This window comes from Pecten maximus, chromosome 10 (genome assembly GCF_902652985.1).
Source record: "Pecten maximus chromosome 10, xPecMax1.1, whole genome shotgun sequence".
NCBI lineage: Eukaryota > Metazoa > Mollusca > Bivalvia > Pectinida > Pectinidae > Pecten > Pecten maximus.
The window spans coordinates 11538800-11565870 of NC_047024.1; the positions used below are offsets into that span (position 1 = coordinate 11538800).

Genomic DNA, 27071 nt, shown 5'->3' on the forward strand with positions numbered 1-27071 from the left:
ACTGCCTGTTGGCCATGTTGTTTTCCTATTGGTCCCAAGATGCAATAGGCATAACTACAGACCAAGGAGAGCCTACACAAAAATTGAGAAAGATCCCTTCAGTACTTTCTGAGGAATAGCGATAACAAACTTCAATTGTCAAAATCCAAGATGGCTGTCTGTCGGCCATGTTGTTTTTAGATTGGACATGCATAACTTAGCACGGAGGGGAACCGACATATGAAATTTGAGAAAGATCCCTTCATTAGTTTCTGAGAAATAGCGATAACAAACTTCAATTGTCAAAATCCAAAATGGCTGCCTGTCGGCCATGTTGTTTTCCGATTTCTCTCAAAATGAAATATGCAAAACTAGGCACCAAGGGGAACCTATATATGAAATTTGAGAAAGATCCCTTCAGCTCTTTCTGAGAAATAGCGATAACAAACTTCAATTGTCAAAATCCAAGATGGCTGCCTGTCGGCCATGTTGTTTTCCGATTGGTCTCAAAATGCAATATGCATAACTAGGCACCAAGGGGAACCTACATATGAAATTTGGGAAAGATTCCTTCAGTACTTTCTGAGGATTAGCGATAACAAGAATTGTTTATGGCGGACGGAGGGACGGACGGACCACGGACCACGGACGCAGGGCGATTTGAATAGCCCACCATCTGATGATGGTGGGCTAAAAACAGAATAGGAATGATCCTAAAAAATCAAATATAATGTTAAATTTGATAAAAGAACAAAATATTAATTCAGTAACCTTTGAATTGAACAGATACTTCATTACCACTGACTACATTATACATATATATTAAAGGGCTTCTTAGCAAAGTTCATCTGTCCATAGTCACGTGTTCAGTCTAGAAAAGTGTTTTCTTAAAAAGAGAATTTCTGCATTACGATGAAAAACAAACGTTCTCTAATGAGTGTACATAACATCATTGAAGAATAAAAATTACAACTGGTCAGAAATGTGTACAAACACCTATTAATTGCTAGCTCTGGTGTTTGAAAAAATATGTTCGGATCAATTTATTGTCAGAAATAAGGGAGATAATTATTTCAATCAATTTTATAGTAGAAAACGGACCCAATGGGAAAGACTACTTGAAAATATTCAAACAACTTCCAATGTTCTGTATAATATATCATATGTCACCTAAAGGGCCATTCACCAATAATCACCAATTACCAATAGTAAGGATTATATTTTGGCAATACAACCTCTTAAATTTTTGTTCAGTCTTATTTGAAATGCAATACAACAAACATTAAAAATATAATTTTTTTTAATTTTTGTGACAGAGCTGAAATATTATATATCAAAAACAAATCGTGAAATCACATCATTCAGTCTTCAATATGATCATTAGCAATGAATATAAAAAATCACATTATCATCAAAAACACATATCAATAACAACTGTGTACAAGAGACTTCGAGAGACAATCTATCTCCAGATACTCATGCTAGGTTTCCTGACCTTGATATAATTTCCTTATTCATACTTTTAGTTTATTTCTCAGCAGAAAATATTCCAGTTTCTTGACTGCATTACAATAAGTAACTAAGTTACAGTTACCATAAAAGTACAATGTACAATGTAACCGTTAGTGGAGTTTTCAAAACAATTGTCTGTAAGGACTAGTACAGTATTTGAAAGTAAATATGAACATAGGGCATTTTTTCCTATTTCAGCATTTCCTTTTTCAGCAACTGTTTTTTTGTAAATTAAAATATAAGCAAAGCATTTTTCATTGTTCTATAAAAGCACACCATTGTTCAAGCAACTGTGTTTGTTCTATGTATATAAACAAAACATTTTTCAGCAATTGTGTTGTTCTATATAAGCAATGTTATTCTAAATAAGCAAAACAATTATATACCTCAATGAAAGGCAATTCATTAAAATCTGCCTAAATACATGTAGAACAATGATAAATTATAACCTTTAAAAAGCCAATATTTTACACACAATAAGATTCACTTTTTCAACACTTTGTAGATTATTTTATGCAAAATAACTTTAATTTCTGTACAATATATATAATTTTAAATTTTCTGTAATATGTGGATTAATTTACTGATTACTTTGAATTTTCTGAATGTTACGCTTAGTTTAACTTTTCTTAATGCATTATCTTACACACAAAGTTTGACTTTTCTACATAATGTAGATTTTTTACAGACACTACATCCAACATGACAATAAATCTATAATAAAATATAACACTACACTACCAAAGTTCTACCATACTAGGTTTAATAAAAAATACTTTACGAAAAAAATATATCGGGGTCCATCATCAGTTTTTTGTTTGAAACGACTATGAATAACAACACTGACAGCTGATTGCCAGAGAGAACCTGAATCTTCAACACATCACACACAGGGAACTCCATCAAATGGCACACCATGTTTATCAATCACAATGTCCACAAACTCACAGCTTGGCAAGCTCATCCATGTAGGTACCCAGCACTTTAACCTGAAAAACAGAAGAAATATGTCGGTGCATCTAGAAATTACTATTAAATATACAGGGTATGTAATAATGAAGGATCCTTGGAAAGTTTATGAAAGAGGATATTTTTAAAGTTTAACATGACATGTACTCTGTAACCTGTAGATAGAAGAGTATAAAGTCAAACCTGCCTTAGCGACCACCTGAATTAAGCGACTCCCTCTCATATGCAACCGTATTTTTTCCTCCGAACGTTATTTACTATACTAGTGACCTGAATTAAGCAACCACCTGTCAGATGAAACTAACGACCATCATTTCCGTGTCCCAAACACTGAAAAGCAACATTTTTCAGCGACTTTCTGAGTTTTAAAATGGAAGCAGAAATCATAATCAAGAAGAATCCGTACGAACCTGTCTGTTTTCAAAGATTAAAAAATATTCTTAAAAAATGTATATTAAAGAGGCTTGCCCGCAGAGAGATCAGAAAAATTGGCTAATAGAAAAAGATTTTTTACACAAGACAGATTGTTGGAATTGTTGAGTTTTTCATTTTATTTTCCTTATAAAATGCTGAAAAGTGATATTAAAACCTCATTTTTTAAATATTATTTATTTAATCGCAACCCGCAATAAGTCCCCGCTATAAAGTGGAGTCTAATTTGATTGACACATCAAAGAAACAAGCACGTGCACAGTGCTGCACAGTGATAACTTTAAAGGCAGCGGCAATTTACAAAGAAGTTATATTCCATACATTTCCCTCTCAGGTTGAGTTTTAAAACGTCTTTTAAATACATATTCTGTAATTGTTTTCAAGAAATAAAGTCGGAAAGCCTCTAATTTTGTCACATAGAAACGTGTACTGAAGTTTATTTAGTGATCGGAGATGTGCCGTTTACCGGTCCGTCTGCGGGTAAGCCTCTTTAATGAAAATAACAGAAACAATTAAATTAGAAAATAAATATTTTACCATCTCTGTACAAATGGTGGTGTTTTTTTTTATATATTGTTCATTAATGTAAAAAGGCATTTTATTATGTGAAGAGTGAATTGCTTTTTTTCTCTTTTTTTTCATTTTGTTTTTTCATTAATATTATTTATATTATATAAATATTGTCTTTATTTATTTGATGACTGAGGAAATTCCTTTTTCATATTTGTATTGGAACTTATAGCTTATTAATTTGATATACCCGGTATGTGGCAGAATATATATATAATTATGAACTTTCCTTTTTGGGTAATTTTCCTTGAACCTGGATTAAAAGACCACCTGTCATATGTGTCTACTTGTGTATAACATTAGATAATTTTTATAAAGTCTAGCTTCATACATGTTTGTGCTCCATAACATGCATAAAGAAGAGGATATTTTAAGGTCTAGCTTGAAATGCACTCCATGACATGTATATAGAAGAGGACATCTTAAAAAGTCCAACATTAAGCAATCCAAGTACACATAAGCTAGATTTTATAACAGAGAAATGGAGCTAAAGGAATGAATATTCAATCAAACCTCAATACCGATTCCACTTATATGACAGGAGTATAAAAATTCTCACCCCTTGGATGTAGTTGACAATATCCATTTTCTCGTTCTGAGAGTGAGCACCATCGTCTGAACAACCAAGTGGGAGCAGCATGACATTTTTCTGTGTAGCATCCTGGAAGGTCAAGGTCACTGGAATGCTGCCACCTTCACGGGTCAAGTCAGGCTCAACACCATACACTGGATATATACAAAATAAACTAACAATTGTCATAAACATCCCAAAACTCTGTCATGAATTATCAACACTACATCACAAACAACCAAATACTACGTCGCAAACATCCCAACACCATGTCAAAACATTATATCATAAACAACCCAACACTATGTCACAACATTATATCATAAACAACCCAACACCATGTCACAAACATTATATCATAAACAACCCAACACTATGTCACAAACAATCCAACACTATGTCACAAACATCCCAAAACTCTGTCATGAATTATCAACACTACATCACAAACAACCCAACACTATGTCACAACACTATTTCATAAACAACCCAACACTATGTCACAAACAACCCAACACTATGTCACAAACAACTCAACACCATGTCACAAACAACCCAACACTTGGTCACAACATTATATCATAAACAACCCAACACTATGTCACAAACAACCCAACACTATGTCATAAACAACCCAACACTATGTCATAAACAACCCAACACTATGTCATAAACAATCCAACACTATGTCATAAACAACCCAACACTATGTCATAAACAACCCAACACTTGGTCACAACATTATATAATAAACAACCCAACACTATGTCACAAACAACCCAACACTATGTCACAAATAACCCAACACTATGTCATAAACAACCCAACACTATGTCACAAACAACCCAACACTATGTCACTAACAACCCAACAATATGTCACAACACTATTTCATAAACAACCCAACACTATGTCACAACACTATTTCATAAACAACCCAACACTATGTCATAAACAACCCAACACTATGTCATAAACAACCCAACACTATGTCATAAACAACCCAACACTATGTCATAAACAACCCAACATTATGTCACAAACAACCCAACACTATGTCATAAACAACCCAACACTATGTCCAAAACACTATTTCATAAACAACCCAACACTATGTCACAACACTATTTCATAAACAACCCAACACTATGTTATAAACAACCCAACACTATGTCATAAACAACCCAACACTATGTCACAACACTATTTCATAAACAACCCAACACTATGTCATAAACAACCCAACATTATGTAATAAACAGTCCTCAAGGAGAGATTTGTAAAGATATTCATTAAAAGCAAAATTAATGTTAACAATACAAAACTAGTCAGTAGAACAAAAGATTTGCTGATTTCTACAAGTATCAATATCTAGGATGTGTTACTTGATTTCCTCAAAGTTGCAAACAGCTTCATAAGTATAATACAATAAAACATAATACTTTACTTGTTTTCAGATTGATGACCTTGTATACAATACACATCCAAAGTTTTATTGTCCAGTGTATGAAAGACATAGCCAAAGTTTACATTGTATACAAAATAAAGTCAAAGCATATTGGATACAAAATATAGCCAAACTTCACATTGTATACAAAACCACAACCAAGAACATGGTATACAAGTACAGCCAAAGTTTACATTATATATGACATACCTTACATTGTATATGACATACTTTGTATAAAATGTATGACCAAAGTTAACATCGCATACAAATGTACAGCCACGATTAACATGCTATACTTGTTTGTTTGTTTTTGTTTAACGTCCTATTAACAGCCAGGGTCATTTAAGGACGTGCCAGGTTTTGGAGGTGGAGGAAAGCCGGAGTACCCGGAGAAAAACCACCGGCCTACGGTCAGTACCTGGCAACTGCCCCACGTAGGTTTCCAACTCGCAACCCAGAGGTGGAGGGCTAGTGTTAAAGTGTCGGACACCTTAACCACTCGGCCACCGCGGCCCCTCACACGCTATACAAATACAGCCTAGTTTACATTGTATACAAAAACTAGTCAAAAGATTTTGAAGTCAAAAATTTACTGTGTATACAATATGAAGTTCAGATAGTTTAATTTGTATTTTTAATCAGTGTACTGACCCTTTTTCATGGCTTTTCTTCCAGCCACGAAGTTTGGATCATTGTAGTCGCTGACCCAGGGTTTACCACCATGTCCCATCGAAAGCCTGCAGAATTGAAGTAAAGGAAATATCATATTATAAACAAAAAAGAAAGCATTTTGACAATGAACCTCTATGTTCTTTCCACCATCCGTCATACACATACATGTACATCTAAATACAAACTTTTTACAATCTACATTTGATACAGGAGGAACTGTCTTGGCTGTCCTCTTAACTTCATCAACCAAAAGATTTCTACTCTTGTAAAATATGACCCACAGAATCTTATATTGCTTAGCAAATATCATATTCATACACAACACAACATCTTAAGATACAGCACTTTTCAAACTTACTTCATATGATTAGGGCTATTTCTTTCCATGAACTTTTCCTCAACATGTTTCCTGACAAGACGTTCTATTTCATCTGGGGTTTGGTCTGGCACCAGGCGAATGGAGAACTTTCCAATGACTTTCCTTGGGATAACAGTCTTAGCTCCAGAATCACTGAATGCTCCCTCGATTCCTAAAATACATGTAATGACACACATATATATCATTGTGTAAGGAATTCTTTGATTCATCAAATACAACTCCTCAAATACAATATCTACGTGATTTGGTACGGGCTTTGAAATAAATTAATTTTTTAGGACTTTTGGATCAGACTCTCTGTTTGATAATACAGTGTACCAAAATCAAATGGTCTATGATAAGTATCCTGTATGTCCAGGACTCAGGCTAACACAAATCCACTCAAATTGTAGGTCAAGGCTTCGACAGAGTCGTTGGATTTTTACAAGGCAATTAAATAAAAATTGGTGTACTGACCGTGGATATAGTGTTAACTATGAATTGAGAGGTGTACTGACCGTGGATATAGTGTTAACTATGAATCGAGAGGTGTACTGACCATGGATATAGTGTTAACTATGAATTGAGAGGTGTACTGACCGTGGATATAGTGTTAACTATGAATCGAGAGGTGTACTGACCGTGGATATAGTATTAACTATGAATCGAGAGGTGTGCTGACCGTGGATATAGTGTTAACTGACTATGAATTGAGAGGTGTACTGACCGTAGATATAGTGTTAACTATGAATTGAGAGGTGTACTGACCGTGGATATAGTGTTAACTATGAATTGAGAGGTGTACTGACCGTGGATATAGTGTTAACTATGAATCGAGAGGTGTACTGACCATGGATATAGTGTTAACTATGAATCGAGAGGTGTACCGACCGTGGATATAGTGTTAACTAACTATAAATCGAGAGGTGTACCGACCGTGGATATAGTGTTAACTATGAATCGAGAGGTGTACTGACCGTGGATATAGTGTTAACTATGAATCGAGAGGTGTACTGACCGTGGATATAGTGTTAACTATGAATCGAGAGGTGTACCGACCGTGGATATAGTGTTAACTATGAATCGAGAGGTGTACCGACCGTGGATATAGTGTTAACTATGAATTGAGAGGTGTACTGACCGTGGATATAGTGTTAACTATGAATCGAGAGGTGTACTGACCGTGGATATAGTGTTAACTATGAATCGAGAGGTGTACTGTCCATTGATATAGTGTTAACTGACTATGAATCGAGAGGTGTACTGACCATGGATATAGTGTTAACTATGAATCGAGAGGTGTACTGACCATGGATATAGTGTTAACCGACTATGAATCGAGAGGTGTACTGACCATGGATATAGTGTTAACTGACTATGAATCGAGAGGTGTACTGACCGTGGATATAGTGTTAACTATGAATTGAGAGGTGTACTGACCATGGATATAGTGTTAACTGACTATGAATCGAGAGGTGTACTGACCGTGGATATAGTGTTAACTATGAATTGAGAGGTGTACTGACCGTGGATATAGTGTTAACTAACTATAAATCGAGAGGTGTACTGACCATGGATATAGTGTTAACTATGAATTGAGAGGTGTACTGACCATGGATATAGTGTTAACTATGAATCGAGAGGTGTACCGACCGTGGATATAGTGTTAACTATGAATTGAGAGGTGTACCGACCATGGATATAGTGTTAACTATGAATTGAGAGGTGTACTGACCGTGGATATAGTGTTAACTATGAATTGACAGGTGTACTGACCGTGGATATAGTGTTAACTAACTATAAATCGAGAGGTGTACTGACCATGGATATAGTGTTAACTATGAATTGAGAGGTGTACTGACCGTGGATATAGTGTTAACTATGAATTGAGAGGTGTACTGACCGTGGATATAGTGTTAACTATGAATTGAGAGGTGTACCGACCGTGGATATAGTGTTAACTGACTATGAATCGAGAGGTGTACTGACTGTGGATATAGTGTTAACTATGAATTGAGAGGTGTACTGACCGTGGATATAGTGTTAACTATGAATCGAGAGGTGTACTGACCGTGGATACAGTGTTAACCATGAATCGAGAGGTGTACTGACCGTGGATATAGTGTTAACTGACTATGAATTGAGAGGTGTACTGACCGTGGATATAGTGTTAACTGACTATGAATCGAGAGGTGTACTGACTGTAAATATAGTGTAAACAATGAATTGAGAGGTGTACTGACCGTAGATATAGTGTAAACTATGAATTGAGAGGTGTACTGACCGTGGATATAGTGTTAACTATGAATTGAGAGGTGTACTGACTGTGGATATAGTGTTAACTATGAATCGAGAGGTGTACTGACCGTGGATATAGTGTTAACTATGAATCGAGAGGTGTACCGACCGTGGATATAGTGTTAACTGACTATGAATTGAGAGGTGTACTGACCGTGGATATAGTGTTAACTATGAATTGAGAGGTGTACTGACCGTGGATATAGTGTTAACTAACTATAAATTGAGAGGTATACTGACTGTAAATATAGTGTTAACTATGAATCGAGAGGTGTACCGACCATGTATATAGTGTTAACTATGAATTGAGAGGTGTACTGACCGTGGATATAGTGTTAACTATGAATCGAGAGGTGTACTGACCGTGGATATAGTGTTAACTATGAATCGAGAGGTGTACTGACCGTGGATATAGTGTTAACTATGAATTGAGAGGTGTACCGACCGTGGATATAGTGTTAACTAACTATAAATCGAGAGGTGTACTGACCGTGGATATAGTGTTAACTATGAATCGAGAGGTGTACCGACCGTGGATATAGTGTTAACTATGAATCGAGAAGTGTACTGACCGTGGATATAGTGTTAACTGACTATGAATCGAGAGGTGTACTGACCATGGATATAGTGTTAACTATGAATTGAGAGGTGTACTGACCATGGATATAGTGTTAACTATGAATCGAGAGGTGTACTGACCGTGGATATAGTGTTAACTATGAATCGAGAGGTGTACCGACCGTGGATATAGTGTTAACTATGAATCGAGAGGTGTACTGACCGTGGATATAATGTTAACTGACTATGAATTGAGAGGTGTACTGACCATGGATATAGTGTTAACTATGAATCGAGAGGTGTACTGACCGTGGATATAGTGTTAACTATGAATCGAGAGGTGTACCGACCGTGGATATAGTGTTAACTATGAATCGAGAGGTGTACTGACCGTGGATATAGTGTTAACTGACTATGAATTGAGAGGTGTACTGACCGTGGATATAGTGTTAACTATGAATTGAGAGGTGTACTGACCGTGGATATAGTGTTAACTATGAATTGAGAGGTGTACTGACCGTGGATATAGTGTTAACTATGAATTGAGAGGTGTACTGACCGTGGATATAGTGTTAATTATGAATTGAGAGGTGTACTGACCGTGGATATAGTGTTAACTATGAATCGAGAGGTGTACTGACCATGGATATAGTGTAAACAATGAATTGAGAGGTGTACTGACCGTGGATATAGTGTTAACTGACTATGAATTGAGAGGTGTACTGACCATGGATATAGTGTTAACTATGAATCGAGAGGTGTACTGACCGTGGATATAGTGTTAACTGACTATGAATTGAGAGGTGTACTGACCGTGGATATAGTGTTAACTATGAATTGAGAGGTGTACCGACCGTGGATATAGTGTTAACTATGAATTGAGAAGTGTACTGACCGTGGATATAGTGTTAACTATACTGACCATGGATATAGTGTTAACTATGAATTGAGAGGTGTACTGACCGTGGATATAGTGTTAACTGACTATGAATTGAGAGGTGTACTGACCGTGGATATAGTGTTAACTATGAATTGAGAGGTGTACTGACCGTGGATATAGTGTTAACTGACTATGAATTGAGAGGTGTACTGACCATGGATATAGTGTTAACTATGAATTGAGAGGTGTACTGACCATTGATATAGTGTTAACTATGAATTGAGAGGTGTACTGACCGTGGATATAGTGTTAACTATGAATCGAGAGGTGTACTGACCGTGGATATAGTGTTAACTGACTATGAATTGAGAGGTGTACTGACCGTGGATATAGTGTTAACTATGAATCGAGAGGTGTACTGACCGTGGATATAGTGTTAACTATGAATTGAGAGGTGTACTGACCATGGATACAGTGTTAACCATGAATCGAGAGGTGTACTGACCGTGGATACAGTGTTAACCATGAATCGAGAGGTGTACTAACCGTGGATATAGTGTTAACTATGAATTGAGAGGTGTACTGACCGTGGATATAGTGTTAACTATGAATTGAGAGGTGTACTGACCGTGAATATAGTGTTAACTAACTATAAATTGAGAGGTATACTGACTGTAAATATAGTGTTAACTATGAATTGAGAGGTGTACTGACCGTGGATATAGTGTTAACTATGAATCGAGAGGTGTACTGACCGTGGATATAGTGTTAACTGACTATGAATTGAGAGGTGTACTGACCGTGGATATAGTGTTAACTGACTATGAATTGAGAGGTGTACTGACCGTGGATATAGTGTTAACTATGAATTGAGAGGTGTACTGATCATGGATATAGTGTTAACTATGAATCGAGAGGTGTACCGACCGTGGATATAGTGTTAACTATGAATTGAGAGGTGTACTGACCGTGGATATAGAGTTAACTATGAATTGAGAGGTGTACCGACCGTGGATATAGAGTTAACTATGAATTGAGAGGTGTACTGACCGTGGATATAGTGTTAACTATGAATTGAGAGGTGTACTGACCATGGATATAGTGTTAACTATGAATTGAGAGGTGTACTGACCATGGATATAGTGTTAACTATGAATCGAGAGGTGTACCGACCGTGGATATAGTGTTAACTATGAATCGAGAGGTGTACTGACCGTGGATATAGAGTTAACTATGAATTGAGAGGTGTACCGACCATGGATATAGTGTTAACTATGAATCGAGAGGTGTACTGACCATGGGTATAGTGTTAACTGACTATGAATTGAGAGGTGTACTGACCGTAGATATAGTGTTAACTATGAATTGAGAGGTGTACTGACCGTGGATATAGTGTTAACTATGAATCGAGAGGTGTACTGACCGTGGATATAGAGTTAACTATGAATCGAGAGGTGTACCGACCGTGGATATAGTGTTAACTATGAATTGAGAGGTGTACTGACCGTGGATATAGAGTTAACTATGAATTGAGAGGTGTACCGACCGTGGATATAGTGTTAACTATGAATCTAGAGGTGTACTGACCATGGGTATAGTGTTAACTGACTATGAATTGAGAGGTGTACTGACCGTAGATATAGTGTTAACTATGAATTGAGAGGTGTACTGACCGTGGATATAGTGTTTACTATGAATCGAGAGGTGTACTAACCGTGGATATAGAGTTAACTATGAATTGAGAGGTGTACTGACCGTGGATATAGTGTTAACTGACTATGAATTGAGAGGTGTACTGACCGTAGATATAGTGTTAACTATGAATTGAGAGGTGTACTGACCGTGGATATAGTGTTAACTATGAATCGAGAGGTGTACCGACCATGGATATAGTGTTAACTATGAATCGAGAGGTGTACTGACCGTGGATATAGTGTTAAATATGAATCGAGAGGTGTACTGACCGTGGATATAGTGTTAACTATGAATCGAGAGGTGTACTGACCGTGGATATAGTGTTAACTATGAATTGAGAGGTGTACTGACTGTGGATATAGTGTTAACTATGAATTGAGAGGTGTACTGACCGTGGATATAGTGTTAACTGACTATGAATCGAGAGGTGTACTGACCGTGGATATAGTGTTAACTGACTATGAATTGAGAGGTGTACTGACCGTGGATATAGTGTTAACTATGAATCGAGAGGTGTACTGACCTTGGATATAGTGTTAACTGACTATGAATCGAGAGGTGTACTGACCATGGATATAGAGTTAACTATCAATCGAGAGGTGTACTGACCGTGGATTGAAAGGGATGGGTATCTCCAGCGATGCATCAGTATGTCTGGTTTGTTATCATGAATCAGAGCATGACAGCCGGTGTCTGACAGATACTCATCCTGAAATTCATTCAAACATTCAACAAACTCAACATTAAATTTGCATTAAGATAAAAATAGATGACTCATATGTCAATAATTATTTATGATAGACTCTTTGTTATACTGTAGTATATCACTTATGTTATTTATTTACCAAATCCTAGAATATGTGTTGCAGTAAAATAACAGTAAAGAATGCATAAATCAATTGTAGAATGTGTAGCTGGACAAATAAATTCTTATGATTGCTCATGAATAAGATACATGTATATACAATATTTTAAGGAATTAAGTATAAAAAAAATTTCTTTTATTGATTATGCATTTAACATTTACGGTATCAAAATGGGCCTATTGGGACTAAAAAGTAAATACATCATTTCCTCATGAAAGAAATCAATAAGTGAAAATATTAGTGCCAGGTATCTGAAGTGAACATTTCTGGTGTTTTAATGCATTAATCTCAAAATACATAGTAATCCATCTCTTTTTCTTTATTTTGTACCAAGGAAGAATAGGCAATTAATGAGGCACAAACAAAAATAGTGGTGGGCTAAAATATAAAGGGTATTGATTGCTTCATTACAAAAGACTCGGCAACAAGATCTAAACAATGAAATCTTTTAATGATACCTAAAGGAAGTTAACGAAACTTTCTCTCGGCTAATAATTACCAAGGAAAAGTCAATGGGGTCATATTTCTGGCGCTCCTCCTCTGTGAGTTCTGCGACCGAGTCACTGATTCCTGGGATCAGGATGTTTCCTTTACTGTCCACCAATGTCCCCAGAACGCCCACCAGATCAACCATGGCCTCGTGTCTGAAGTATACAAAACATGTCACAAAACTCTCTAGGATTTTGTTGGCCGACCAGTAAGTAATGTTTTAAATACAACTGATGTAGTGCTATAATAATATTCTTATCACAAATCAAGCATTGCCCTATCATATAAATAACATTCAAAATGAGGATTGAACAGAGTTCATTCACATGTTTTGTCATCTATTGATGGTTATAAACACATTACATATGGTTGCATTTTATCCATGAAAGGAAAAATTTGTTAATTAAAATCAAGTTACTCTGGAACATACACTTGTTTGATTCCATTTTAATTTTACTATCTCGTCACACTATTTTCGAACTTGGTGTCAATAGGATCATGATAAAGACGTAACATCCTTAGTAGATCAAATCTTTTACCATCATTGACACTACATAATAAGACAGTGCTAGTATGCTTCTCATTGGTCATTAGTCCGATGAAGGCGACAGTGTAGTCATTGAAATGTCACATTCTTAAATGTCATATTGGTTGTGTCATATAACTTCTATCATAAAATTTAATTACTATTTTTGTCAGTAACAAAGCTGACAGAAACACACTATCGTATACATATTAATTGTGAGAATTCTAACAGTTCTATATCAAATCACTCACACAGTCCCGCCATACAATCCAGAGTGAAGGTCTTTGCAGGAACACTCTATCTCCAGGAAAAAGTAGCAAATTCCCCTGTAGTAATAACAAATCAAGGTCAAAAAGATAATGTAGTGCAAGCCAACACCAAAATGGTGATATATTTTAGTTAAGAACATCAATCAATTTGAAAACAAAATTCATATCAATTACTTTTAAGATTTTACAGAAATTTACTAATAAACCGATTCCCACATGACGTGTTGATTAAAAAGATTGACCGGTCTTTTCTTTATTATTAACAGTGTTACAAATATCTACAAATGAATCAAAGGAGATGTTTCATCATTTTTTACACTTACCTCAAGCCGTATGTTACACAAGGCTTTTTTTTCCCGAGCCAGTAGTTGTCTGATATACATACAAAGTCCACATCCTGTGGGAATGTACAAACACAAAATCAGAATAATACTGTATAGATAAATATAAAAACAGGAATCATACTACAAAATCAGAATAATACTGTATAGATAAATATAAACACATGAATCATACTACAAAATCAGACTAGTACTGTATAGATAAATATAAACACATGAATCATACTACAAAATCAGACTAGTACTGTATAGATAAATATAAAAACAGGAATCATACTACAAAATCAGACTAGTACTGTATAGATAAATATAAAAACAGGAATCATACTACAAAATCAGACTGGTACTGTATAGATACATATAAAAACAGGAATCATACTACAAAATCAGACTAGTACTGTATAGATAAATATAAAAACAGGAATCATACTACAAAATCAGACTGGTACTGTATAGATACATATAAAAACAGGAATCATACTACAAAATCAGACTAGTACTGTATAGATAAATATAAAAACAGGAATCATACTACAAAATCAGACTAGTACTGTATAGATAAATATAAAAACAGGAATCATACTACAAAATCAGACTAGTACTGTATAGATAAATATAAAAACAGTAATCATACTACAAAATCAGACTAGTACTGTATAGATAAATATAAAAACAGTAATCATACTGCAAAATCAGACTGGTACTGTATAGATAAATATAAAAACAGGAATCATACTACAAAATCAGACTAGTACTGTATAGATAAATATAAAAACAGGAATCATACTACAAAATCAGACTGGTACTGTATAGATAAATATAAAAACAGTAATCATACTACAAAATCAGACTGGTACTGTATAGATAAATATAAAAACAGGAATCATACTACAAAATCAGACTAGCACTGTATAGATAAATATAAAAACAGTAATCATACTACAAAATCAGACTAGTACTGTATAGATAAATATAAAAACAGGAATCATACTACAAAATCAGACTAGTGCTGTATAGATAAATATAACAAGAGGCCCAGAGGGCCTGTATCGCTCACCTGGTTTCATGAGATATGAAACAAGAATGATGCTTAAGTATATTTGTCACTGGTATTGATGTCAATATATATCATAAGCATTTTATATGGGTACATGTACATTGGTTTTATTTTAATACTAAAAATGCCAAAAAGTGCATTAATCCATGAAATGAAATTGACTTTTGGCGCGACCCCATAGGGATGCTACCATACAAATGTGAGTGATATCCATTGCTTAGTTTCAGAGAAGAACTTGTTTAGACCAATTGACCCCTTTTGACCCTGCCCTCTGCCCCCTGGGGGGTCAGCTCCTTCCTTTATGCAATTTTGAATCCCTACCCCAATAGGATGCTACCAGTCAAACCATTGCTAAGTTTCAGAGAATAAGTTGTTTAAATCAATTTAGCCAAATTGACCCCTTTTGGCCCCACCCCTCAGACCCCTGGCGGCCGGGTCAACCCCAACATTTTTACAATTTTGAATCCCAACCCCATAACCATGCTACCATACAAATGTGAGTAATATCCATTGCTTAGTTTCAGAGAAGAAGTTGTTTAAACAAATTTACCAATTCTGGTCCTGCCCCTCAGGCCCCCAGGGGGTCAGCCCCATCATTTGTACAATTTTGAATCCCCACCCCATAGTGATGCTACCAGACAAATATGAGGGATAGCCATTGCTTGGTTTCAGAGAAGAAGTCATTGATATCAATATAGCCGGATTGACCACATTTGGCCCCGCCCCTCAGGCCCCTGGGGGGTCAGCCCCATCATTTGTACAATTTTGAATCCCCACCCCATAGTGATGCTACCAGGCAAATATGAGCGATAGCCATTGCTTGGTTTCAGAGAAGAAGTCGTTTATATCAATAGTGCCAAATTGACCCCTTTTGGCCCCGCCCCTCAAGCCCCCAGGGGGTCAGCCCCATCATTTGTACAATTTTGAATCCCCACCCCATAATGATGCTACCAGGCAAATATTAGCGATAGCCATTGCTTGGTTTCAGAGAAGAAGTCGTTTATATCAATATAGCCGGATTGACCACATTTGGCCCCGCCCCTCAGACCCCTGGGGGGTCAGCCCCATCATTTGTACAATTTTGAATCCCCACCCCATAGTGATGCTACCAGGCAAATATGAGCGATAGCCATTGCTTGGTTTCAGAGAAGAAGTCGTTTATATCAATAGCGCCAAATTGACCCCTTTTGGCCCCGCTCCAGAGGCCCCCAGGGGGTCAGCCCCACCATTTGTACAATTTTGAGTCCACACCCCATAGGGATGCTTCTGACAAAATTTGGTCAAATTCTGATCAGTGGTTATGAAGAAGAAGTCAATTGTTGACGGACGGACGGACGACGGACGCAACGGTATGGCATAAGCTCACCTTGGTCCTTTGGACCAGGTGAGCTAAAAAACAGGAATCATACTACAAAATCAGAGTGGTAATAGACCTACCCCATCCCCTAACCCCGTCTCTTTCTGATATTATTTCCCCTTCTATCCCCCTTTAATAGATCAACTCCCTCCTCTAGCCCCCCCCCCCCCCCCCCCCCCCCCGACTCTCTCTGATATTATTTCCCCTTCTATTCCCCTCTAATAGATCAACTCCATCCTATTACCCCATATATCCCTTATCATTCCCCCTGAAGCCTTCAATATCATGAACAAAATGTATACTTAAGATCACTATGTCTCATCCCGCCACACTGTACTTGACTTTTAAGGTACATGTAGCCTTTATCGACTTCCCATTCCACTGATCTACCAAGGTATTGCTATCATGATACACCTGCTTGCTTCGGAGGGAGCATCTCCCTGCTCTATATCTTAGCAACACACTTGCAAAATGCTGTCGATAACTGGAATACACACTCCAGTTTTATCCAACCTGTCCATCAAGTGTTGTTTAACCAAGTAGTGTTGTATGATATTTGAAATAATTTCTTGTACTGACCTTTAGGAAGGTTTCCTTGTACTGACCTTTAGGAAGGTTTCCTTGTACTGACCTTTAGGAAGGTTTCCTTGCTGCTGTTGACCAGCTCATCCAGTCCATCAGACCCAGATTCTTCCATCCCCTCAAACATAAACTGTAAACAAATAAACAACTGTACAGCATTGTTGTATGTACACTTCTAGTCAAACATTAAAAAGAGTACTGCTGTATGTATACTGCTAGTCAAACAGTAACAAGAGTACTGCTGTATGTATACTGCTAGTCAAACAGTAACAAGAGTACTGCTGTATGTACACTGCTAGTCAAACAGTAACAAGAGTACTGCTGTATGTATACTGCTAGTGAGACAGTAAAAAGAGTACTGCTGTATGTACACTGCTAGTCAAACAGTAATGAGAGTATTGCTGTATGTACACCGCTGGTCAAACAGTAACAAGAGTACTGCTGTATGTACACTGCTAAGTAAAAAGAGTACTGCTGTATGTACACTGCTAGTCAAACAGTAATGAGAGTATTGCTGTATGTACACCGCTAGTCAAACAGTAACAAGAGTACTGCTGTATGTACACTGCTAAGTAAAAAGAGTACTGCTGTATGTATACTGCTAGTCAAACAGTAACAAGAGTATTGTTGTTTGTACACTGCTAGTCAAACAGTAACAAGAGTACTGCCACATGTACACTGCTAGTCAAACAGTAACAAGAGTACTGCTGTATGTATACTGCTAGTGAGACAGTAAAAAGAGTACTGCTGTATGTACACTGCTAGTCAAACAGTAACAAGAGTATTGTTGTTTGTACACTGCTAGTCAAACAGTAATGAGAGTATTGTTGTTTGTACACTGCTAGTCAAACAGTAACAAGAGTACTGCCACATGTACACTGCTAGTCAAACAGTAACAAGAGTACTGCTGTATGTATACTGCTAGTGAGACAGTAAAAAGAGTACTGCTGTATGTACACTGCTAAGTAAAAAGAGTACTGCTGTATGTACACTGCTAGTCAAAAAGTAATGAGAGTATTGCTGTATGTACACCGCTAGTCAAACAGTAACAAGAGTACTGCTGTATGTACACTGCTAAGTAAAAAGAGTACTGCTGTATGTATACTGCTAGTCAAACAGTAACAAGAGTATTGTTGTTTGTACACTGCTAGTCAAACAGTAACAAGAGTACTGCCACATGTACACTGCTAGTCAAACAGTAACAAGAGTACTGCTGTATGTATACTGCTAGTGAGACAGTAAAAAGAGTACTGCTGTATGTACACTGCTAGTCAAACAGTAACAAGAGTATTGTTGTTTGTACACTGCTAGTCAAACAGTAATGAGAGTATTGTTGTTTGTACACTGCTAGTCAAACAGTAACAAGAGTACTGCCACATGTACACTGCTAGTCAAACAGTAACAAGAGTACTGCTGTATGTACACTGCTAGTCAAACAGTAACAAGAGTACTGCTGTATGTACACTGCTAGTCAAAAAGCAAAAAGAGTACTGCTGTATGTACACTGCTAGTCAAACAGTAAAAAGAGTACTGCTGTATGTACACTGCTAGTCAAACAGTAATGAGAGTATTGTTGTTTGACCACTGCTAGTCAAACAGTAACAAGAGTACTGCCACATGTACACTGCTAAGTAAAAAGAGTACTGCTGTATGTATACTGCTAGTCAAACAGTAATGAGAGTATTGCTGTATGTACACCGCTAGTCAAAAAGTAAAAAGAGTACTGCCACATGTACACTGCTAAGTAACAAGAGTACTGCTGTATGTATACTGCTAGTCAAACAGTAATGAGAGTATTGCTGTATGTACACAGCTAGTCAAACAGTAACAAGAGTACTGCTGTATGTACACTGCTAAGTAACAAGAGTACTGCTGTATGTACACTGCTAGTCAAAAAGTAACAAGAGTACTGTGGGGTGGAAAAATATACGCCCATGTTGCATACTGAAGAGAAATGCATTGTTGTCTAATTGATACAAACTCGAAAATGAAAAGATAAATGCCACTAAGGGCATTCAATATCATGGCAGGGTAAAGCCGAAAATGAGGATCTATAGATAACATCAACAAAATTTCAATTAATGAAATTCAATAAAATTCAATTATTGAAATTCAACAAAATTCAATAAACAACGGGCAGCAACTTTTGTTGAAGAAATACAAAACTACATGATTGTGATAAAAATACCTACCGAATTTCAAAGACATTTGTTGAAAAATATAGGACATCTCTAAACAAGATTTAAATACTGATATAACAAAAAAAATGTTTGTTTTTTTCATTTTTGGCTCTACTGTATCAATTTGAATTGAAAGGTGCTAATATCTTTTGTACACTCCTTTTGAAACTGCAGGTGGTAGACACTGCTGGATCATAACACCTGAGATTTGCTGTAACCTTCATGTCATGCTTTAATTCATTTAAATATTATATAACACAGTTCAGAATAAACATTATGCCCTTGATGTTCTTCTGAATGCAATATTGACATTGTATATATGTCTCCAACATCACCGATGAGTCATAGGAGGACAAAACAGCTGTATATATGTCTCTGACATCACTGATGAGTCATAGGAGGACGAAACAGCTGTATAATGTCCCTAACATCACTAAAGAGTCATAGGACAAAACAGCTGTATATATGTCTCTGACATCACTGATGAGTCATAGGAGGACAAAACAGCTGTATAATGTCTCTAACATCACTAAAGAGTCATAGGAGACGAAATATCTGTATGATGTATCTAATTACATCACTGACAAGTCATAGAAAGATGAAACAGCTATATGATGTCTTTAACATCACTAACAAGGCATAGGAGGAAGAAACAGCTGTATATGATTCTAACATCACTGATGAGTCCTAGAAGGATGAAACAGCTGTATGATGTCTCTAATTACATCACTGACAAGTCATAGAAGGATGAAACAGCTATATGATGTCTTTAACATCACTAACAAGGCATAGGAGTAAGAAACAGCTGTATATGTTTCTAACATCACTGATGAATCCTAGAAGGACAAAACAGCTGTGTGATACAGTGTAATGTGCGTCTTTTTTTTTTTTTTATATTTTTTGTAAAAATAATCAAATCAAAATGCTGCTCATGAAAACAGTACTGCATTTCATGATAATTGATAATTGTTTATATCGCCATAATGTTAAGTTTTGACTTTTGGTTCTTTTATCTTGACCAATAACAAATGCAATGATGATGATGAGTAAAAAGCAGGATATTTACAATGAGAGTGAAATATAAACTATGTCCTTGGATCCAAAGATTAGATATCTCGTACAAAATCTTTTTACAATACTTCAAAAGTGGACTTTACAAAAAAAATCTTACAGAATTGATAAATTAAGTATACTCTTTTTCCCTGTAAACTCTGACTACCAAAAACCTATCAGGTTTAGAAGCTGTTGTTTAGAAGCTGTTGTTTAGACCCCGATGTTTAGAACCTGATGTTTAGAACATAACATTACAAACTTGTTATGATCAGTTATATTTTAGCTGTGAACTTACGTTATTTACAATGGAAAATATACTACACTCTTTTCTTGTTTTCAACAAAGCATAATTATTCTGTAGTTGAAAAAGTAGCCTCCTTAAGAAGATATTGATAGATATACATATATATATACCTTGAGGTTGACAGGAAACTCCATCTGGACTTCCTTCATTGCCTCCAGGCAGTTGATCCAGGCCAGTACTGGACCCTGAAACATCATCCCATTGTTAGAAAGAGATACACTCCATATTTATTTCAATTGAAATTTTAAAGACCTAAAACAAAATAAGTTTCAACAACTTGTAGCATTAGTTGTATATTTCATATTTATTATACATATCAAGATGTGGGATCATGTTTATTTTCTACTTTGGTGAGGTTGATATGTGATGAAACTGTCTAAATGTTTCTAGGCTATTAAAGTCCTAGAATTGGTTGTCTCTCAGTTTTTTTGTATTGTATCCAGTGGAGGGAACCTTATTTCTAATACAAACTTCTCCCATTCTATAAACAGAGAAATGTGATCTGTATAAATATTTAAGTAGCATATTGTTATCACATTTAGATTATTTTCTTACAACACAGTGGTATCATTTTAGAGTTATCTACCTTGTCATCTGTTGAGCCCCTGCCATAGATCTTCCCATCCTTCACAATTGCTTTGAAGGGATCGTCTTGGTCCCATCCATCCTCCTACAAATACGTTAACCAGTATATTATGTAACACATTGAAGCATGATTTAGATTTCTTATGTTCTGACACTACTAATTAAGGAGTCATATTCAAAGGTATAGTATGTGCCCTCAGTCATTTCCATCTTTATTTCCTTGACATTACAAAGGAGTCACAGTCAAGGGTAAATAATGTGTCCTCAGTCATTCACAACAATATACCCAGACACCACTTAGGAGTCACATCCAAGGGTAAATGTTGTATCCTTGACCTTGGTCAAATATATAATACTCTGACACTTCTATGGAGTTATGTCCGAGGGTAAATTTTGTAGTGTCAGTCATTTCGATACCCTTTTGATTACTAGGCCATAATTATTGATAACTGTTTATATTGTCCTAAATTTTATGAGTTTATTTAGTAAACAATATCAAAGATTTGAAAGTTAAGTAGCATGTTGATTATGTCTGCTGCTACAAAATCAGGATAATAATAGATTTCATGACCTTTATTCATACTTAGTGACCTCTAACTACCTTCAGAGCTGGTTGTACATCCAGATGTCCGTAAACAAGCAGGGTTTTTTTGGCAGGGTCTTTACCCAGAGTGCCTTGCAGGACTGGTGGGAGTGGGATTGTCTTGCCTCCTCCAAGGTCTTGGTCTCCTAAAGATATCAATTCTGTCTCAGCACCCAAAGATTTCATCAGCTGGAGATATATTAACAAGGACTTTCTATTATCAAACAAATTCATTTTTGTCAAATGAGAGAAAATACAGCATGGTGTCAAAGTATGCTAGATGTTTCTCTATTACAAAATAACATGCCAAAATATAACATCATACACCTGACTGTTAATTTTACAGACAATACTGCTTTTGTAAAACAGTCAAAACAGTTTTATTTTATGAAGAAAAAAATACATTATGCTATCTTGTTTGCCTAGAATCTCTAGTATAACTATGATTTCACAATGAAACTGATTAAACTTTATTTACAACAATTTTTTTTTAAAAACAAATCAAGCAAATTATATAAATCAGTGTTGTTGGCATAGATAAATGTGTGTCACAGAGGTCTTCCTGTGAGAGGAAACCAGCATACCCAGAGAAAGACCATGTGGTCAATCAGACTGGAGACCAGTTTTATGCATTCAATTTCCACGTCCGATCACAGAACCTGTACAAATCGTCGCCTTTCTTCATTTCACACTTTACGGTGGTACAGTAAAATGTCAATATATGACAGTCCCCCATGGTATTAGAAAGGATGTGCCAAGAATGTAGATGATAAATTCACATAGGAACTAAATTCTACACACTGAATTTTTGGTAAGTCGTAAGAAGTTACAGTGAGAACTAGTGCAGGAGGTCAAGCCCAAACAGTTTATTTTCTTTAATGGAGATCAAAGGTTAAAATGTAGGTCACTGTGACCTTACTACTTTTGATATTTACCACACCCTGACTCATGGGTGAAAGTGTCACGGTTCCCGAAATACTGAAATAGCTTGTTTTGTCAAAATTTAACATAGGCATATATATATACAGAGGAAAATATTTTCAAAATACTGAATTCAGCATAAATACTGAACACTTTCATCCTTGCACACGGCTTCATCAAGATGAACACATGTTCCAAGTATGAGGTTCCAATGAAAGGCAGTAGTTTTTTTCTTTGATTTAGGTCATATGTATGTCAGAGTGACCTATATTTGGTACATGACAATATACCTTCTCACTAGGTGAACAAATGCTCTAAGTATGAAGTTCCAGTAAGTATTATAAAAGATACAGAACAGATAAGAGAAAGTGCTGAAAGACAGACAGAAGGACAGAAAGAAAGACTGACAAAAGGATGAACAGACACATTACAAAACCCTGGCGAGGTACTTATATTTAAAAGCATTACTGTAGTGTACTTACTTTCTCTGTCCATTCTGCCATACGTACGATATCTTTACGGTTCTCAGGCCATGCTGACACACTTTTGATGGAAACTGCCTCTTTCAGGCGTTCAATATAGGCTTCCTGATTCTTATCTATTTGTCTGCAACAGAGAACAAACCTCTGTATTTGTCACTTCTTCTGAATCACCAATTTTTAAACATATTTTCCCAGCTATGTACAAGTCAATATTACAATTATAATATGTAAAAGTATATAACATTCATCTGGATATCATTGACAACAGCCCTTGGTGAACAGAAGTGCTAGTCTATAGGTGGTGAGTTTTCTGACAAATATGAAGTCATATGGAGTATCTTCAAAAACTTGTGTCAACTTAAACCAATTTCCATTTACCTCTTTAAAATAAAAGCTTCAATGTGTTGTCCGTGTTGTGTAGGGAACCATACCGTCCACTTATTAAGATACCTGATCAGATTCGTTACTAAGACGTAACTCATCAGAAGTAAAGTGAGCGGAGTCTGCAGCACTTTATATAGGGTGGTGCAGGGTGGTGCAATATGGCAAAAGGTGGCACAGGGTGGCATAAGGTGGCATAGATTTTAGCTTTTTAGACTTTATTAACACACATCTTTAACCAAATCCAATCAACCTCTTCGTGGTCATTCTCTTATATGTGAAGATACTTATTCCAAAGTTTAAACATGTATGACAAAACAGCATATTGATAATACTCCTTAGTAATGCTTTATCAAATTAGTTGTCATCTTTTTAACTGTGGTAATCCAGTACCATTAAAAAAAAAATAACACTTGGTCCAAAACCCCTTTCTTGGCCAGCTCTCAAAAATCTAATTTCAATAATGATTTTTCCTCTTATCTTGAAAAAAAAAAGATAAACCTTTACCACTGTGAAATCCTGACAAAAGACTTATTCAGTTTCAACTATTCTACATCCTTACAGAAATAAACATATTTACATATAATGAATAAAGAAAGAGAGCATTGTCAGGGCTTAAGGCCCTCGGTTCAACAAAAGATTAAATTATTGTTCTGTCTTTATCCTGGAATAACTCCAGGGGCAGTATCAACACAATAAACTTAGATTTAAAGTATGGGGTTTGTTTTAATTTCAATACAATAAAAAAGCACTTGTAGATTTTCTTACTGAACTTCAAATGGTGTGCTTATTACAGAATAAATACAGTTAATGAGGTAGTTGACATTATCTTCCCTTGTGACTTCTTGATATGTTCCAATTTTAGGTCTTAAAAAATTGTACATAAGACTTGCTGTCCTCTATTCTTAATTAATAATTCTAAAACATGGAAAGTTTGTTTAGTTAAATTAGAATTGCAAGCCAATGAATAAGTAATACCCCCAAATTCCATCATTTGCAATAATATATACACTTGTTGCAAAATATACAGGTTTTGGAAAATGGTACCATTTAATTTGTCTTCCCTTAAAACCTTTTTATACCAACTTTCATCTTAATTAGACAATATCTCAGTTTTGACCAACCAAAAGCTTCTATAATGTTTCAATAAAACAAATAATGTGTCAAATTTTAGACTTTGATTTGTGACACCATTTGATCAAGTTAAGTAAAATCTATCTGAGGGTTAATGAACTATTGTCCTTTTAAATATACAATAATTCTTCAGTTTCATTGGAATCAGTTCATAAATTTAGGAAGAGATGCAATTTTTTTCTTGACAGATGAACAGTCAACAGATCCTCAGGGAACAAAGTCTTAAAGGACAGGTGACTCACTTATAATACTGTAGTGACTCATATTCAAGTACATTCATTATTTTTGTCTAGTAAGTTATATTCATGAACAAAGTTTGACGAGTGATTCATGCTGATAACCTTTCTTTGCCAGGACTCAAAGAGGATATTTTTATCAGGTGGCGTATTTGGCTATCAAGTTATAAAATCTAGGCACAGTCACCAATTGGAAAAAATAGTCCCCTGGCCTTATAGTTGTCTTGAATCTAAAAAAAAATCTTTTAATTCTTTAGAACAGTGTCACATCTCTTTTTCTATTGTGAACATCATGTTAGCATTGACTGTAGCCTTGGAAAGATTTTTTAGTGGCCATGCAGGCGCCTTATAGGTCAATAACTGGTCGCCAATGGTTAATTAAAGGCCCATGGCTACTGAAATAGACGCCACTTTGAGCCCTGTTTACTGACAAATTTACCGTGCTTACATACAGCTCTTCTCTTGAGATAATAAATTCCCAGAAAAGAGTTACATCAGAAATTTCCTTGAAAAGCTATTTATATAGCGAGGAGTTTCTGGAATTCAAATACACGGGGTACATTATGGGGGCATCAACAAAATAAACTTTCAACATAAATGATATTACATGTAATAGACTATTAACTTTCGATTATTATCATCAAAACCATTACAAATTGGTAGCTTTAACAATTATTAAATTGCAAAATGCCTATTACTTTTTTATGTGTAGTGGTGTCTGTATGGCATATTGTTTGAAGTTTTCTTCACTGAATGGTTCCCCATAATCATCCAGTTGTATGCCTAGTGACACATCATTTGTATATTATTTGCATAAGAAGAATAAAACTGATAATCAAGTCATTGATCCATTCCAGTATTATTTAAAGTATAATTTGCACCTAAAAACAAATAAAAGTCAATTTGAAAATGTGTTTTTACTAGACATTTGACAAAAATGCAAAAACAATTTCAGCAAGGAGTTACTAATTTAGTATTCTTAGAAAATCTTCAATGCACAGTTTCTGGAATTCAGACAACTGTGGGGCAACGTACATCATAGGGATGTCTGCATGGAATAAAATTGATACTGTAAAATCAATTCTTCAATATTTATTATTATTATCACAAATGTTACTTAGCTTTAATAGTTATTAAATTCCTTATGCTTTTTTTTTTTTTAAATGTATTACATGTAGCTGCCTGCATTCTGTTTTTCACAATACATGTATATGGGGCCCCATAGAATCAGAATGAGTATAAATATAGTGACACATCATTTCCTAATTATTCTTTAAAAAAGAAAGAAACACTTAAAAATGAATCACTGATCCAATGCATATATATATATATATTGTTTGCACCTGACAACAGAAAAAAAAAGACTTTAAATGTGATTTTTTTAAAGCAAAATATGATGAAACACATCCAAAATGAAAGTAGACACTCCCCTCTTACCTTTAGCTGCATGGATTGCCTCGAATATTGTAAACTTGTGCGATATAATACCATCTCACAGAAACGTTCTAAAAGATTTGTTTCTTCAGACCTTAAATCAAATATATTTCTACTTACGCGAATAATACATTCATGTCTACAGGCAAAGCACTGGCGTTGGCTGTGCGGTCCATCGTGCAGACTGTGTTACTTCGGTGGTAGGCCTACAGTAGTCTACTAATATCCAACCGGATGTAGTATCGTTTTCACGTGATGATACGATCAGATGATAGCCTACCATGTAGGCTAACAACATTTGTTTTAAAAAGTACGGACCTTGAGAATCTCATTTTACCATACAAGAA

At 35.7% G+C, this 27071-nt stretch overlaps 1 protein-coding gene across 1 annotated transcript; it reads right to left on the bottom strand.

Moving 5' to 3' along the window:
• Positions 1-1261: 1261 nt before the first annotated feature.
• Positions 1262-27043, bottom strand: LOC117336170 (cytosolic non-specific dipeptidase-like). Its single transcript, XM_033896563.1, has 14 exons — positions 26845-27043; positions 23540-23663; positions 22155-22325; positions 21555-21638; positions 21079-21153; positions 17481-17561; positions 14418-14491; positions 14077-14151; positions 13310-13454; positions 12554-12653; positions 6514-6685; positions 6135-6220; positions 4022-4188; positions 1262-2480 (listed from the first exon to the last, which is right to left on the bottom strand). The coding sequence occupies exons 1-14, from the start codon at positions 26898-26900 to the stop codon at positions 2436-2438; spliced, it is 1455 nt and encodes a 484-aa protein (XP_033752454.1). The 5' UTR covers positions 26901-27043; the 3' UTR covers positions 1262-2435.
• Positions 27044-27071: the final 28 nt, after the last annotated feature.

Excerpts from the sequence above, each read along its gene's own strand:
- LOC117336170 (XM_033896563.1), bottom strand. The coding sequence starts at position 26,900 with ATGGACCGCACAGCCAACGCCAGTGCTTTGCCTGTAGACATGAATGTA. Across the intron at positions 14,492-17,480 it reads GCAAGGAAACCTTCCTAAAG|GATGTGGACTTTGTATGTAT; the intron begins GTCAGTACAAGG and ends ACATTCCCACAG. Across the intron at positions 4,189-6,134 it reads AAGAAAAGCCATGAAAAAGG|TGTATGGTGTTGAGCCTGAC; the intron begins GTCAGTACACTG and ends GTATATATCCAG.